General features: G+C 41.3%; 2 protein-coding genes across 2 annotated transcripts; one reads left to right on the plus strand and one right to left on the minus strand.

Annotated features, from left to right (window-relative positions):
* Nucleotides 1-437: 437 nt before the first annotated feature.
* Nucleotides 438-7,179, minus strand: LOC105437815. Its single transcript, XM_030976999.1, has 3 exons — nt 7,029-7,179; nt 3,389-3,607; nt 438-589 (listed from the first exon to the last, which is right to left on the minus strand). Exons 1-3 carry the CDS (start codon nt 7,177-7,179, stop codon nt 438-440), a joined length of 522 nt encoding a protein of 173 aa, XP_030832859.1.
* Nucleotides 7,180-10,737: 3,558 nt separating this feature from the next.
* On the plus strand, nt 10,738-14,924 carry LOC100892844. Its single transcript, XM_030976818.1, has 2 exons — nt 10,738-10,960; nt 11,777-14,924. Exon 2 carries the CDS (start codon nt 11,902-11,904, stop codon nt 14,818-14,820), a length of 2,919 nt encoding a protein of 972 aa, XP_030832678.1. The 5' UTR covers nt 10,738-10,960; nt 11,777-11,901; the 3' UTR covers nt 14,821-14,924.
* Nucleotides 14,925-17,648: the final 2,724 nt, after the last annotated feature.

Here is a 17,648-nt window from a genome sequence, read left to right on the forward strand (position 1 = left end):
GCATAAGAAAAGGTGATATAATAAGAAACAACAGATAGCAAGAGGAAATAATAGAATAATAAAAACAAAGAATAACATAAAAGAAGGTGATGAAACTACACTCACATTGACGTTTTCACGGCGACGGGGATTCAAGGAAATTGCCCCCGACTCCCGTCGCGTGATTTGGAAGGGAACGTGGGCCCAGAAGCTCACGCATGCGCAGGGGATATATATGACGTCACGCTTAGTAGCCGACGTCGGGTGCCTAAAATCGAAAGCTCGCTAGTACGAAGACGGACGACGCGACCGCAGCATTCGCGTGGGTGCAAGATATGCGAAACCGAAGCGTGAGGAGAACTTCGGTCTGTTCCGCCAACGCAGGACGAATAGTGCAAAAATTGCTTTGGAATGACCAACATAACGGCTAATTCCCTTCAGAGGATTGGTAGGTAAGCTTACCTAAAAACAAAGACAGCACAGCCAATTGGATAGCCCTTGTTGAGATCAGGTTTGCTTAGATCCAGGTCTTCATCCTCTAGATCATCGCTATCATTCTCATCATTAGCGCCCTGCCACTCGACGATATCAGTGAAACCTCGTTTTCCATCTGAGTAGTGGAAGCACAAATAAATGCAAACATAAAAGAGGGGAGGTTAGTGGGAGGGGATTGGAGAGGAGGAAGGGAAAGCTAACAGGGGAAGCAATCAATGTCAATGATCAAAAGTTACCAAAATGAGGCCGGTCCCTTCATTTTAATTCACCTCCAAACGGAGTGATTCTCTTTGTAAAGTGAAATTAGGAAGATTCGACTGATGAACATGAATATACGAACATGAAATAAAGACATCAATATAATGAATATCTGGTTTGATAATGAAATGCATCGATATAACCCTAAATGGTCTAGAGCCGGTCTTTTTGGAGTCGATGCGGACTCGGTTTGATACCTTCAGTCAGAGGCGGGCTCCTGGGGGTAGGGGGCACAGTGCCCCCACACTTTTTCAAGTACCCCAAAATGCCCCACTTTACATAGGGAAAGTGCCCGTTTACTTTGACAAACGCCCCTTTTATTTTGACACATTCTCATTTTCCTTTGCAATAAGTGTCCATTTTCCAATCTCAGATATGTGCCGGTTAAATCTCTATAGTAAGTGCCCCCTTTCTGGAACGAGAAGCGCCCCTTTTCACTTTTGATAAGCGCCCCTTCACCTCTGGTTATTGCCCTATTAAAGTCTAAGAGGTGCCCCTTTTGCTTTGACAAGTGCCCCTTTTCGTTTGTACGAAGTGCGCCTTCATTATACTCTCGCTAAATTGTCAAGGACTGAAAAACAGAAAAAAAATGATTGAAAATATATGGATGGGCAAAGGATATTGATGCTCATATCATATTTCTTCAGGAGACCCACTTTACATATGACATTATAACGAAACATGACAAATATAATTGGTCGTGCCTTTCATTCAGTGGGCACTTCGCAAAGCTGCGGCCTGACAACAGTATTTTACTCCGCAACATGGCTATCGATGTTCAGGAAAAGTTGCTTTATTTGAGAATGGCAGGTTGAGTGGAATAAAATTATCTTTTGCAGGTGAAACTACCTGGTTTATTAATTTATATGCACCAAATGTATTAAGCCACATAAAGGATTTTTTCAAGTATGTTTTCATTTATTTCATGAACATGTACTTCCAGGAGAGGGGTTGTTTAGCCGGTGATTTTAACACGGTCCTGAAAGGTCAAAGGGACAAATATGGAGGGACAATCAAAGTTGATAATGATGTTTTTATTTGCGTAACCAAATCTCTTTAAAAAAAACTTAATTGATATATGGAGAGTTAGAAACCCTAAAGCAAGGGAATTTACACATTAACAATCGTATCCATGCTTTGTACAGTCTCGAATTGACTTCGTCCTGTTATCCGAATGGTTGAATGATTTTGCTAAAAATATAGTCATTAGGTCGCTTCATGTCAGACCATAATGCGGTGTATTAAAAATTCGAATTTAAGGCCGCGAAAAGGGGCAAAGGCATTCGGAAACTTAATATAACTCCCTTTTGCAAGATGATGTTTATCACAGAAATGTAATTTCTCTTATGAATGACTTGGAAGCAAAATTACAATTAAAAAAAGAGAAAATATTAGTTTTGTGGGACATTTTCAAACAGAAAATAAGACACATGTCAATTAGTTATTGTATTAATAAGGCAATGGTAAGAAAAGGCTTACAATTTTTTTTTTACAAGACACGTCAAATCATTTATCAAGTCTTGGTATATTATATTAAGATCAAGATAACGAATTGTCTCATGTTAGATTATTATTGTCTTCTAACATGAGACAATTTCATGAATATGAAATACATGGTGCACAAATACGGTCCAATATCAAATGGTATGAAGATACTGAGCTAAATAATATATATTTTTTAGGCTTAGAAAAAAGAAACTTTATGTTAAAGAATATGTTTAAAGTACATGTTAATGTAATAATATACAGAAATATGAAAGATATAATTGTAGCTGAAGTTGAATATTTTCTCGATTGTATTAGGCTAGAGGAAAAGATAATGAAATGAATGATTATCTTAAAGACATTAAGTTTGATAATGTATTAAATAGAAAACAAAAGAGATTCTGTAATTCAGAAATGACACTTACAGAATGTAATATGTTGTGATTTTCTTTATAAACGTTTTGACAAATTTGACTTTAGTAGTATATTTATTGGATGTATAAAAACGCTTTACACAAAATAATGTTAAAAGTTGTATTATTAATAATTGGTTTGGTTAGGCTTGGATTTATTTTCCGTATAATAATTCAATTACACACAAGAAAACAATTTACAAATACACTGTTGGTCATTAAGATGGAATGATTATTTTTACCCCAATTAACCTCACAGATGCCTCTTTTCAGATGTGGTACGTGACCCCTTTTCACCTCTGATAAGTACCCTCGTAACAATGATACGTGCCCCTTATCCTTTCTGATAATGAACCTATCCCTTTTTCATAAAAGCCCCTTTTCACTTCTCACGAATGCCTTTTTTCATCCCTGGTGAGTGCCTCTTTTTTTTTTAATGTAAGAAGTGCCCTATTTTCACCTCTGATAATGAGCCTTTGTATTTCGACACGTGCTCCTAACAATATAAGGGTATATATACCAATGTCTAAAAAATTGTATATTTTCGCTTTGGAATATCCCTTTAAAGGTGTCTTTTGTTGATGACCCCCCCCCCCCCACACACACACACACACACACACACACACTTTGGAAGTCGCTCTGCCGCCTCTGCCTTCAGTTCTTTCTCTTCCTGTCTGTCTCTTTCTCTCTCTCCCTCTCTCCTTCTCTCTCTCTTTCTCTCTCTATATCTCTCTCTCTGTCAATCGTTCTTTCCTTACCCAATTGTGCGGCTAGTTCAGCAATCGCTTTTTCAGTATTTGGATCATCAAGACCTCGGTTGTCAATCACAGAAATCTTCTTGGTAATATCAGCTAGCTTTCTGAACATGGTGTGTCCTCCAGACTTCTCCTGGCCTGCAACCTGGAGCCATTTTGCTCTTCGCAGTTTGCCATGGGCAGCAAACTTGAGTGAATTGATCAATGAGGTCTTTCCGCATCCTGTCCGGCCAAAGAGCCCTAATATTCGAAAAGGAAAGTACGGACGAATGTGAAAATGTTACAGCCCAGCCACAAACGTCGGGACCACACACGACCCAACAAAATAATGATAACATGTTGATAACCTTCGAAGACCGAGAGTCGATTGGTCGGTTTAAAATCGGTTTGGAGTCGGTTTGGCCTCTAAAAATGTGAATGATGGTCATAGACACACACAAAAAAACGGAACTAAGTATGGTGAGTAAAAAATCGTAGCTCACTCATTCAGTCAAAATAATAGATCTAATAAACGCATTATTTTACACATTTGGTAAATACACCACTTTTCTCTTAGTGAAATTTTACACACATGATATTTAAAACGAGTATGTGACCCGATTATTTTCTCGATGAGTCTTTTTACTCATTAAAGTTCATGTAAGTTAATATTGGATGAGTATTCTCCAACTTTAGTAACCGAATAAGTTAAAATATTCACAAGTGTGTAGAGTGGCTTTTTTGCTCCCTAATATGTCACAGACTCTTTATTCGTTGGATGAGTTTTAAAAAAAACCTCAGTCTCTTCGAAGCTGTACTCTTCCTAGCAGCTATATTACTCTTTGTATATCATGCGCGTAAATATTTCGCTGATGAATATTCGTACGCTTTCGTGATTTGATTTGATTTGATTTATTGGTTTTCTGCATCTTTTTTCTTTTTTCATTATACATTTTCATGAACATAATATATGGTTTGATACAATTATTTTAAGTATTTTATACAGATAATAAACGAAATTAAACAAATATATTGAATGCATAATTAACATACATTAGATGTAGGAGGGCTACAGAAATAAGCAAAGTCGCTCGACGTGCCCGCAGCCCTCAACTTATGCCTAGGTCACATATAAACCGGGTCCCGTACGATTTTCCATACACGGCGGCTTGCCGTGGATTTAGAGACCGTACGGGAACCGTCCGATTTTTATTTCTACGGCATGTGTGGTCACATATTCTGCGGCGCCCGGGAGGTGCCCAGAGAAAATTGGTCGAGTGAAATGCAAGGCGCCCGTAAGGGTGCCGGCAGGGTGCCGGCCGAGTGCCGACCGGTAACCTTACGGGCTCCGTCCGATGAGCAGGTGTACCGATGGTTCCCGGAAGGTGCCCTGCCGGGGCCCGGCCGGGATCCTCAAGGCGCCCTGCCGGGTGCCGTGTGGTGCACTGGACTACAGAGCGAGTCAGAAAAAATGTCCCACTTTTTAAAAGTTGTATTGTTTGACGTTTGAATATTTAATCATGGGTTTTATGATATATCTTGATAGAGTTATCCTCCCAGTACATTTAGGTACCATTTTCATATGCATGCATCACTGAAATGGACAATAAATACTAAATTGAAATTGAGTTGAAATTGAATATCAGACAATCTTTACAAGACTGCCAGATCTTACTTGCGCCAAGTTACTGGGTGAGGAATAAAACAGTGCATTAAACAAAGGCAGTCAGACACGTGCACACGCACACACACCCCCACACACACACACACGCATACACACACGCTCATGCACAGGCATAAGCACACAAATGAGCATTCCATTTCCGACATGGCCCACCCAAACTGTTACTTTTTGTCGGGAATTCTTGTTATCGTACGAAAAGTTGAGTGGCCGCTGTCCTCTTGTTGTGGATGTTGTGCTTCATGATGATGATGATGATGATGATGAATATTAAGATGATGACAATGATGATGATGATGACATGATGGTGTAGTGAATGTGTACAGAAGGGAAAGACTTTTAGGGTTATGCCACTTAAACATTCAGCGATCTTGATAAAAAAATCATTGCTCAATCAGAAAAGTGGTAATTATGAAAAATTTGTCACCGTGTGTGTTGTGTGTGTTGTGTGTGCGTGGGTGTGCGTGGGTGTGTGTGTGTGTGTGTGCGTGTGCGTGTGTTTGTGTGTTTTTGTCTGTTTGGCTAATTGGATAATTGAAAAAAACTGGCTGTCTTTGTTCAAAACATTATGTTATTCCTCACCTAGCAACTTGGCGCAAGTGAGATCTGGCAGTCTTGTAAAGATTGTCTGATGTTCAGTCACGCATGCAGAGATTCAAATGAAAATGGTACCTACATGTACTGGGAGGATAACTCTATCAAGACATATCATGAAACTCATGATTAAATATTCGTACTTCAAACAATACAATTTTTAAAAAGTGGGACACTTTTTCTGACTCACTCTGTAGGTGTCCTCTGGTATCCGCATCTCCTGTATTTAAAACTGCGTTGTACATTTCGAAATGCCGCCGTGAGGGACCCGCACGGGCAATATTCATTTTAAAAGGCCCCCCCCCCCCCCCGGACGGCAGACGCCTATTGTTGTGCATATCACCCGGGGCTCTTGAGGGGCCCGTGAGGGGCCCGTGAGGGCGCCGTAGGGTACAGGTACGGAACCCTTGAGCACCGCAAGGCGCCCGTAAAGATTTTTCATGAGAATTGACCCCTAAAATCGTAAGGAGTCCGTCCGGGCACCGTCCGGGCACCGTCCGGATCCCGCACTGTACTTTGCTATGTCTGGCGATAGGATCTAGTTCTGTTGGTATAGGGGTTTGTTATGAATCTAACACACAAAGAAAAACACAAATTTCATTCGTTGTCTGTATAGTTACATCTTACAACCACACTTTATTAATGAAATTAACAAAAGAAACATCAACCTGCGTTTTCCAAGACGTGTATTCTACAGGCATAGCCTAGTGATGAACCATGAAACTAGTATCACGTTTTTTTTACATTCCAGCAAAATATTCCCACAATCTTCCTGTGTTTCTAAGCAAAAGTATCTTTACCTCCTTTTTGTGCAGTACTGCAAGTAATACGACGTGAGCTCACTAATAATATGCCCCTTAATCATTAACGGAAAAAAGGTACAAGTCTAAATGCTTCCGCATTAGTGATATATTCCAATTAAATGTTCCAGATATAACCGATACTTAAAGGGGCACGTTCCCGCCAGTGTAGTTATCGCTGCTCTAGTCATCGCCATCTTGGTTCCGAAGGTCGACTTCTTATTTGCATACAGCTGTCAATCAAAGTACGCGCGTCCTGGCCTGCCTTCGCCAAGCCAGCTGATTGCTGCCGATTGTGACGTCACGAAAGTGGGCGGAAACAGCAGCCGAATCTTAGAGCCGAACTGCGATCGGTATTACTTCGGCACATGTATGCGATAATCGGCATTGTGCGGGCATTCGGAACATGCCATCTGCGTAAGAGCCGTATTCTGTTGGTGTCAATAGGCAGCTAGCACCGTCCGCCAGCGGGTACGTATTTTGAACGCCCTCTGGAATACGGGGAACATGCCCCTTTAACAACCGCCGTTGAAAGTCTCTGCAGTTTGTCTCTAAGTGCTGACGTCTCGTCTAAGCACTCGTACGTAACTCGCGACCGAATATCCATAGGTATCTGATGTGACGTTCGTCTGTAGCGATGATGTACTGGACAACGTAGTAACTGTAGCACGAAGTTCGAGCCGTCTTACTGCTTCAGCGAGTAGCCGTACTTCGAAGTCGAGCTCCACTGATTGAATCATTGTAGATAGCCCACGATTACCCTGAAGTCAAAAACCGTCTAGTAGACGTATAAACCCAGCACGTCTGTGACTGAGGTGTCGAGGACAATTTGGGAGCTGTAGAGGAGTCTTCTCCTGGCCTGCTTGCCCTGATTTCACCAAGATAGCACCAAAATGAGATAATTGCTGCGCATCCTAGCTAACTCCTCTCACATGCACCCAGCAAACATGTCCTGCTTTGACCAGTGCTAAATTCGTTCTCCCCTGCTAATAACACATGCACCCAATACTTCACATAGCACAAGACAGTGTAGCTCTTTTCTCTAAGGTATCCCTGAAAAGCACATCACACTCAAAACTCTCCCATTGAAAAGCACGCATCACACACATAGCTCTCCCATTGACAACATGCACTCTAGCTTGAAAGCCTATTGTTCCCTAAGTCTTGTTAAACATAACTAGTCATTGGGCCAAATACTAGAAATAACTATCCCCTGGGCTAAATACTAGTCACTTTGTGACAGTAGGGTACAGGTACGGAACCCTTGAGAACCGCAAGGCGCCCGTAAAGATTTTTCATGAGAATTGACCCCTAAAATCATGATGGATCCATCCGGGCACCGTCCGGGCACCGTCCGGATCCCGCACGGGACCCACAAGATGCCCTACGGGCCCTTTACGGGCTTTCTACGGCCTAACTGTCAGATAAAAACGCCGGGAGAATTGGGAGCAGTCAACTCAGCACCACGGCGCCCGTAAGGCTTAAAAAACTGACCCGGCGTCCGTAGGAACTTTACGGCAACCGGCCGGTCACCGCCCAATAATTCTCAAAATGTCTTTTTTTACTCGCCGTACGGGCCCCGGAGTGTATATGTGAAACCCCATAAGGGTGCAAGCAAGGTGCCGGCCGGGTGCCTGCCGGTGAGCTTACGGGCTCCATCCGATAAGCAGGTGAACCCACGGCTCCCGGAAGGTGCCCTGCCGGGGCCAGGCCGGGGTCCTGAAGGCGCCTGGTCGGGTGCCGTGCGGTGCACTGAACTATGTGTCCTCTGACATCCGCACCTCCTGTATTTCAAGCTGCGTTGTACATTTTGAGATGCCGCCGTGAGGGGCCCGCACGGGCAATATTCATTTCAAATGGCCCCCGAACGGCAGGCGCTCGGTGTTGGGCATATCACCCGGGGCTCTTGAGGGGCCCGTGAGGGAGACGTAGGGTGCACGTACGGCACCCTTGCGCACCGAAAGGTGCCCTTAAAGATTTGTCTTGAGAATTGACCCAAAATATCGTGAGGAGCCCGTCCGGAGCCCGCACGGGGCCCGTAAGGTACCTGACGGGCCCTTTACGGGCTTTCTACGGCCTAACGGTCAGATAAAAACGCCAGGCGAATTGGAAGCAGCAAACTCAGCACCACGGCGCCCGTACGGCTTAAAAAAACTGTCTCGGCGCCCGTAGAAACTTTACGGCAATTCCCAAAATGTCAGTTTTTACTCGTCGTACGGGCCCCGGAGTGTATATGTGAAAGCCCCATTAGATACAACAATAAGAATAAAAATTAAAAAAGAGTAACTTGCAGAGAAGAAAAGGAAAGGAGAGAGCAGGAGCGTTGGTAATAATATAATAAATCTCATACATCTGCTCATTGAATGGAGCTTCATTCATGAATGGATAAACGATGCTAGGTCATGGACGATTACAAATCACTGTTGTATATACAGTCAATGTTCACACGTACGTAACCGATCGTCACGTTTTTAGCGGCCGACGAGCCACAGAATAAGTGTAAGTAGATTTGATTTTTTTTAATTTTGATTCAGTTAGTAGTAATATTATTTGAATTTTATTCAGACTTTTTCTGAAACAAGTTAAGGCTACCGATTAGATATAGAATCTAGATCTTGTGCTGAAATTTTGAAGCTCTTCTTGTGCACGACCGAAGTGTATGGAGTGCATGGCGAAGGCAGCGCGCGAGCGAAGTCCTGCAATCGCGAGGCCCATATGCTCGCCCATAAGGCCAAAAAAATAATTTGGCTGTCCTCGATTGCTTTTCTGAAGTAGGGGCGGGCGGGCGGATTATTTTTTTTGTTTGTTTTTGTTTTATTTTTTTTTGTTTGATTTTTTGTTTTTGTTTTTTGTTGTTGTTTTTTTGTTGATTTTTTTTTTTTTTTTTTTTTTTAAATAAATATTTTTCCATTAAAAAAAAATCATTGGGATGTCAAGCATTTAAACAAACAAAAAACAATAAAACACTCTAATATGGTAAAAGACTATTTTTATGTACAATGAATATCAAGACCAACACAGAAGTATTTTTGGCTGTGAAAAACAGCACCTTTTAAATCCCCACTGTTCTACTTATAGCTACTTGCGCCCTCTATATATCTAACAATGCTTAATCGGTGACCATTGGTCCCCCATGATCCTCTTTATCTTATGTTGAATGAGAGCTGATATGATGAGATAACCACCTGTCCAGTGACCTTGCAGAGTGGTCTAATCCCTCCTGTAAACTAGTACAGATGGGCTTTAAAATGAGTTAAAGAATGCTCAGAACCTGATTTGAATGAACGGCATTTTGATATAGAAAAATAAAAAAAGCAAGGTTAATAAATACAGAATTTTGTATTGAAAAGACCAAACTGACAACGGGACGGATTTTGATCCTTGCAAATTGCATAAAATGGTATGTTTGACGTTTAAGATTGCTCCCTTCCCCCCCCCCCCAAAAAAAAAATAAAAATAATAATAATAATAAATAAATAAAAATATGAGCGGCCCGAAAATGACGAGCGGGCGGTCGAGGATACCCAAATGATTTTGTTTAGCCTAAGCAAGGCTACACACTAAGAAATAGGGGTACATTTGGGGTGCAGATTACGCGTAGTTGGCCGAGGGTACTAATCTGCTCCATATAGGGCGCACTCAGTGCATTCAACGTAAAATGTGAACCCTGAGGGGTGCAAGAATTTGGAGGGTGCAGAATGTGCACCCCACTAGTCTTTATCAAAGCATTATGAAATTATACTGTAGTTTGAAGATTGATCTGTTCTCAAGTCTGTGTATATATTTCAAGAACAACATAACACAACAATAAACAATTATACCCTTTTTATGCATCGTTATTATTATTCCATGAAAAATCATGGACTATAAGTTTTATGAAACAAGTTTAAGTCAGTCGATCTTTTGCAGAGACTTTTAATTCCGTTCAACTGCCGAGTTTAATAAGCGAGTTCGTAGTTAGATTCTGCGCATGCGCGAAAAATCCTCCGTGAACTTTCCGCTGGATCAATTGGGATAAATATTGGTCGGTGCTGTGCTTACACACAACAGTGAATGGGGAATGTTAGCATTTATCACGTTCTAGATACGATTTGTTTACATCATGACATCATTCCTTTTCCACAAATCATCTTGAGCAGGTAACTGGATATATTTTCCTTCTTTTCCTTTTGTTTTGTACGTGGTCAGCAAATGATTTAGTATTTTTCTTCTTTGCAATCGGCAGTTGCCTCCACAGAGGCGAAAGTATGCCGTGTCCCGACTGTTGCCCCATACATTATATTTTGTGTAAGCTGTTTCGCTGACGAAACTGATTTTCATTATGTTTTTTGATTCGCAGATACCGTTACGTAATTCAGTGGTCAACGTGTACGTATGTGCTAATTAATGTAAAAACCGGCAGAGCACTATTGGGGTTTCATAGAGGTGACATCTTGCGATGTTCGCCTACTAATTTTTCGTGCAGAATGCCTCATTTCACAATGAGATAATTCGTATTTCAACAGTATATCCTGCCAAGAAGTGAGTACAGCTTGGTGTGAATGTGTTTTTAGAATGTTTTATGCAGACATGAAATTATGGATGTTTTCTTATTTGTTTGAAACGAAATGGAATTTCGCTCAGTGAAAGTGTACACGTGTAAAGTTGATAGTCTTGTGTGCAGAGCATTTGATATAAAGTAGATATTTGACATGTATTTGATACATTGCTAAGAATAAGCTGTATATAAATATTAAAGGGCATTATTTTCAGGGTTTATTGTAGCACTCTTGTATTTACAATTTACAGGGAAAAGGCTGATTTGGTGGTTTATTTATGGTCGTTTTGATAGACTTTCAATTAATCATTGGTCTGAATTAAGACTAGCTTTTGGTATTGCACACGGAGCTTGTTGTTGGCTTTTCAACTACACTAAGTCTTACAAAAGGGAATTTTAGGATATCTGTTATATTCTGGTGAAGCTATTTTATGACATTCGATGAAGTCATTTAAAGGGATTTCTGTATGGGTTTTAATATGAATATTAGTGACTTGAAAAGTGTGTCACATTTGTTATGAAGGTCAAGTGGAATTATTTGACCTTGTGGTGTCATTCATAAAACCTGAATGTTGAAGAGGGATATTTGTAGAAATGTTATGAAAGATATAAGATGCCATTTTGGTCATTTAGTAGTTATATCTATATTTAAATTAGAATAGTGCTTAATTATTCATGAGAAAAAGGATATTCAGGCAGATTTGCTTGTTCTGTTATAGAGGCGACATTTATACTTGAAACTGATATGAATGAGTCCAGTTGACTTATATACTTATGAATTCTTCAATTTGTTCTTTCAGATTGAATAAAATCAGACTACGGTCTTATATGATTCCAAGCGGGATATTCTGTGGCTGAGTCATCTTTCTTACGAGCAATCCAACAATTCAATTTCCTACTGCTAACCTGGGATACGATAGGAAAGATGACGTCGACTGATGAAAGTAACCTGAAGTTCAAGCGAAGGGGTGCCAAGTCCAGATTCACGAGATTCGGCAAGGCTACAGAGCAACTGATAGATGGCGGCCGAAGTAGGGCGGAGGCACAGAAATCCTTCGAGAAGTATGAGCAGGCATACCATGAAGTGGAAGATGCTCATGACAAGTTTACTATGACCATCAAAGACGAAGCAGAGTATGATAGAGAGGACGTCTGGATGGAAGATGTTCAGAATGATTTCTCGAAGTTACAGTGCAAGTTCATTGACTACGTCAAGGTTGATGAAAGTGCTTCGTCAAGTCCTACAGGGGAAGACACCACGGTCAGTGTTCTTCCTGGTCATCAAGGATTTGCTCAGGAAAGCATGAGCCACTTCAAGATCGAAAGACCAAGGCTCCCAAAGTTCAGTGGAGACATCCGTGAGTACTGCATCTTTAAGTCAGATTTTGAACATGTCATAGGTAGCAGATGTAGCTCCAGAGATGCTATGATGATTCTTCGTTCATGCCTTCAGGGCAAACCACTGCAACTTATCCAAGGTATTGGACAGGACTACGCGGCTGCCTGGGAGCAACTAGATACCATTTATGGGGATTCTAGATATGTGGCGGACACCATCATCAGCGACATATCTAAGTTTAGGCCACTGAAAGAGGGTGAAGATGCCAGGTTCTGCGACCTGGTCCATCTAGTAAGGAGAAGCTTCAACACCCTGAACGAGATCGGGAAGCAGAACGACATGAACAACAGTCACATGCTGGCCATAATAGAGAGAAAGATGTGTCCAGATGATCGGAGGTTATGGTTCCGAGACCAAGATGGCAGTTCGGAGACGACTCTTCATTCTCTAATGAACTGGATGGCGAAGGAGATGCGAGCTCGCATGAGATCATCAGCTCCGCTTCGCAGTGAAGCCAAGTCCAGCATAGTGAACATGGTCTCCACGGCAGAGGAGAAACCATCCATGAACCAGTCCACAAAGGAGTTTAAGTGCTGGGTCTGCAAAAGTTATACTGGACATTGGACAGATCAGTGTAGGGATTTCATCTCCAAATCGGCACCTGAACGATGGGAGATGGTAAAGAGCAGTCGTGCCTGCTACAGCTGTTTGAAGAAAGCTGGACGAGACCACGTGATGAGTAACTGCAACAGGCGACGCCGTTGTAGTGAATCCAGGAACGGAGTGCAGTGCACATGGTATCATCATCCGTTACTTCATACTGAAAGGAGCATAGTTGAGGAAGGAGGATTGGTGAAACAAGTGGGAGTAGCTACGGTCATTGCAAATGAATGTCTCCTTCCCGTGACGATAGTGGATGTGATATCTAAACGAACTATGCAGCAAGGAAATCTGCTATTGGATTCTGGTGCTGAGATAAGCCTTATTCGTAAAGGTTTTGCAGAGAGGCTCAAGCTTAAGGGAACGCCAATAACCATAACAATGGTCAAGATTGGACGAGATGAGGAGGTTCTCCAAACTCTCAAGTATCGGATACCCATCAGAGAAGCAGGGAAAAGCACCATGCCTATTATGATTGACGCTATAGGCATACACTGCATAAGTGGGGACATTACAGCAGTAGACTTGGGCCTTCTATCGAAGAAGTTTGGACTGAAGGAGCAAGAGTTGAAGCGAGGTACTGGAGCAGTCGACCTCCTAGTGGGCATAGATCATGCCAGACTCCATGGCGGAGAAGTTAGAGAGGTTGGACATTTAGCAGCTCGCAGATCTCCAGTAGGATGGGTGGTGTTTGGGAAAGGACCCACTGACCGTGTCAGCTCCAGTTCAGTACTTCACATAAAGATCTCAAGTCAGGTGGATCTTTTACCAGATAACAAGATCTTGGTGACTACAGAAAAGAGACCGGAAAGAAATGAGAAGTATGCATCTGCATACAAAGAGCAGATGAGAGAAATGGAAGACCTGAAATTCTCCAGAAAGCTGTCGGAGGATGAGAAGGATGAGAAGGATGAGAAGGATTTGCAAGAGTATTCTGAGGTTAAACCAGAATGGAGCCTCAGCAAGAGAAAGATCTTGAAGCAGATAGCACAAGTATTTGACTCACTCAGCTTTGCAGCAGCCTTCCTGATCCGTGCCAAGATTGGGATACAGAGCCTTTTGGGAAAGGGCTATGACTGGGATGAGATGCTGCCAGAAGCAGACCAGAAGTGGTGGATAGCCTTTTTCAAGGAGATGAAGGAGTTAGATGAGGTTAAGTTTGAAAGAAGCCTCACACCATCAACAATGATTATCAATCATCCAATGCTGTGTAGATTTGCAGATGCATCCCAGAATGCTTTCGGAGCATGCGTCTATCTGAGGTGGCAGCTTGAGAACGGTGATTATGATGTCAGATTTGCAGATGTATCCCAGAATGCTTTCGGAGCATGCATCTATCTGAGGTGGCCGCTTGATAACGGTAATGATGTAATGGCCAAGTCCAGAGTGGCCCCATTAAAGAAGATGACCATACCCAGATTGGAACTACAAGCAGCAGTTATGGCTACACGACTCTTCACTACTGTCATGAAGGAGCTGAGACTGCAAGTTGAACAGGTGATGTTCATGACAGATAGCAGGATTGTTCTACCGTGGGTACGGAGGAAGAGAAAACGCTTTAAGACGTTTGTAGCAGTAAGGATAGCAGAGGTTCAAAGTCAGTCTGATCCTGCCCAGTGGAGATATGTTCCAGGTAATCAGTACCCTGCCGATGATGTGTCAAGAGGTCTTCCAGCAGCAAAGTTAGGACACAGATGGCAGCAAGGCTCAGAGTTCCTGTACTCTACAGAAAGTGAGTGGCCTCAGGATAGACACGGCAGAGTTGCAGCCACAACTGGGAAAGTGAGAAAGCAGTGTTGTATCTTGCAGGGACACAGACTTTTTAGAAGTAGCCAACCTGGTTAATCAACGTCCTATTGGTAGGATTCCTAACGACACTGATGAAGGAAGCTACTTGTGTCCAAACGACATGCTACTAGGGAGAGCTTCGCGCCAAGTACCACAGGGTCCATTCAAAAGTTCAGGAAATCCAAGACATCGAGTTGAATATGTTCAACAAATCGTCGACTCCTTTTGGCAACGTTGGACGAGAGATGTTCTACCTCTACTGGTGCCAAGGAGAAGGTGGAATGCAGACCGTCGAAATGTTCGCGTCGATGACGTCGTAATGTTAGCAGATGCTAATGCAGTCCGCGGAAAGTGGCTTCTGGGTCGGGTAATACAAGTGTACCCTGGTCCAGATGGGAGAGTTCGAAATGTTAAAGTGAAAACCGCTTCGGGAGAATACCGTCGCCCGATCGGCAGAATCGCTATTATATACCCTGCAGAAGGATATGAAGACGAGTGAGGTTTTTTTTGTGTGCATTAATACAGAGGATAGCGGAAATTGATAGAAATGCATTTTGCATTCCAGTGAAGAGTTTAATTTGTGCAACACAGTTAAAAGCATAATTGATGGAAATTTCGTTTGAAATGAAGGTTATTTTTGATATGATAAGAAGCATATAGCAATTTTACACAGTTTCAGCAGCTTTACTCGCGACCTACTCTACTCGCGACCAGCTATATTCGCGACCAGCTATATTCGTGACCAGCTCAACTCGCGTTCAGATGTATTCGTGAACAGTTCTACTCACGATCGGTTCTACTCGTCTCGTGATCAAATTTATTCGCGACCATTTTAGCCGCGACAGGTTTTTCTTCTCGCGATCGGTTTTTTATCAACCAGTGTTGTTGTTTGTAAAGAATTACAAGATGTTTTTTTTTGTAAATCGCTAGCATCATATGACTGAAGTTGACTTTAAAACAGTTTTACCAGTGAATTTTTGCAACAATGACATTTATTGTAAACGTTTTTTCAGATAGTTGATTCAAAAGTTTATACATGTAATTGATATTACCTTCTGGCATTTTGATACAGATATTGATATATTGATTTATGTATTGAGGCAAGGCCTCATAGGCGGGGGGAGGATGTTTCGCTGACGAAACTGATTTTCATTATGTTTTTTGATTCGCAGATACCGTTACGTAATTCAGTGGTCAACGTGTACGTATGTGCTAATTAATGTAAAAACCGGCAGAGCACTATTGGGGTTTCATAGAGGTGACATCTTGCGATGTTCGCCTACTAATTTTTCGTGCAGAATGCCTCATTTCACAATGAGATAATTCGTATTTCAACAGTATATCCTGCCAAGAAGTGAGTACAGCTTGGTGTGAATGTGTTTTTAGAATGTTTTATGCAGACATGAAATTATGGATGTTTTCTTATTTGTTTGAAACGAAATGGAATTTCGCTCAGTGAAAGTGTACACGTGTAAAGTTGATAGTCTTGTGTGCAGAGCATTTGATATAAAGTAGATATTTGACATGTATTTGATACATTGCTAAGAATAAGCTGTATATAAATATTAAAGGGCATTATTTTCAGGGTTTATTGTAGCACTCTTGTATTTACAATTTACAGGGAAAAGGCTGATTTGGTGGTTTATTTATGGTCGTTTTGATAGACTTTCAATTAATCATTGGTCTGAATTAAGACTAGCTTTTGGTATTGCACACGGAGCTTGTTGTTGGCTTTTCAACTACACTAAGTCTTACAAAAGGGAATTTTAGGATATCTGTTATATTCTGGTGAAGCTATTTTATGACATTCGATGAAGTCATTTAAAGGGATTTCTGTATGGGTTTTAATATGAATATTAGTGACTTGAAAAGTGTGTCACATTTGTTATGAAGGTCAAGTGGAATTATTTGACCTTGTGGTGTCATTCATAAAACCTGAATGTTGAAGAGGGATATTTGTAGAAATGTTATGAAAGATATAAGATGCCATTTTGGTCATTTAGTAGTTATATCTATATTTAAATTAGAATAGTGCTTAATTATTCATGAGAAAAAGGATATTCAGGCAGATTTGCTTGTTCTGTTATAGAGGCGACATTTATACTTGAAACTGATATGAATGAGTCCAGTTGACTTATATACTTATGAATTCTTCAATTTGTTCTTTCAGATTGAATAAAATCAGACTACGGTCTTATATGATTCCAAGCGGGATATTCTGTGGCTGAGTCATCTTTCTTACGAGCAATCCATAAGCCGTCTGCTTCGTTAAAAAGGGTCGTGATTCTGACTTTAAAATTTAATAACCGGTGTTAAGAATAACTCATATGAAGGCTCTTCCCTGCTAGTTCAGCCTGTATATCACTTAAAATAATTATGGCCTACATGATCTAAACTTACCTGCTTAGAAGCTACGCATATTTTGTTTGTTATTTTGCCTGATCATGTTGATTGAACTGAAGTGAAGAAAAAGAGTGACTAAATTCAGACTAGATCTAGATCTCTAGTCTATGTAATCGAAACAAAAGACACTGAGACCGATTTGAATTTAAAAAAGGTATACAAACCGTATAACAAGGACTGGACTTCTAGTTATGCCTATCCATTGACTAAAATAAGTAGTTTCACTTCACTTCCTGTTAAAATTCTTTCAATCAATGACAATGAATGCTGCCACTGTGCCAGCTGTAAATTCACCTTCACTGTCCTGGTTGCCCAGTGACATCATAAGCAGTGCTGATGTCCTCTTGACAATGCCAATGGGCTGTTTATTCCATTACAGCTAGCATGTGTTATAGGGAACAAGGCAGATTTATTTGGTAAATTTGTATGATCATTGAGATTTTAACCTTAATTAAGGCAATAATTTAATGTTCTTCCTTTCT

This window comes from Strongylocentrotus purpuratus, unplaced genomic scaffold, assembly GCF_000002235.5.
Source record: "Strongylocentrotus purpuratus isolate Spur 01 unplaced genomic scaffold, Spur_5.0 spur5_scaffold_9, whole genome shotgun sequence".
Lineage (NCBI taxonomy): Eukaryota > Metazoa > Echinodermata > Echinoidea > Camarodonta > Strongylocentrotidae > Strongylocentrotus > Strongylocentrotus purpuratus.

Excerpts from the sequence above, each read along its gene's own strand:
- LOC100892844 (XM_030976818.1), top strand. The coding sequence starts at position 11,902 with ATGACGTCGACTGATGAAAGTAACCTGAAGTTCAAGCGAAGGGGTGCC.
- LOC105437815 (XM_030976999.1), bottom strand. The coding sequence starts at position 7,179 with ATGATTCAATCAGTGGAGCTCGACTTCGAAGTACGGCTACTCGCTGAA. Across the intron at positions 3,608-7,028 it reads CTATGGATATTCGGTCGCGA|GATGCGGAAAGACCTCATTG; the intron begins GTTACGTACGAG and ends TTGGCCGGACAG. Across the intron at positions 590-3,388 it reads TGAACTAGCCGCACAATTGG|ATGGAAAACGAGGTTTCACT; the intron begins GTAAGGAAAGAA and ends TCCACTACTCAG.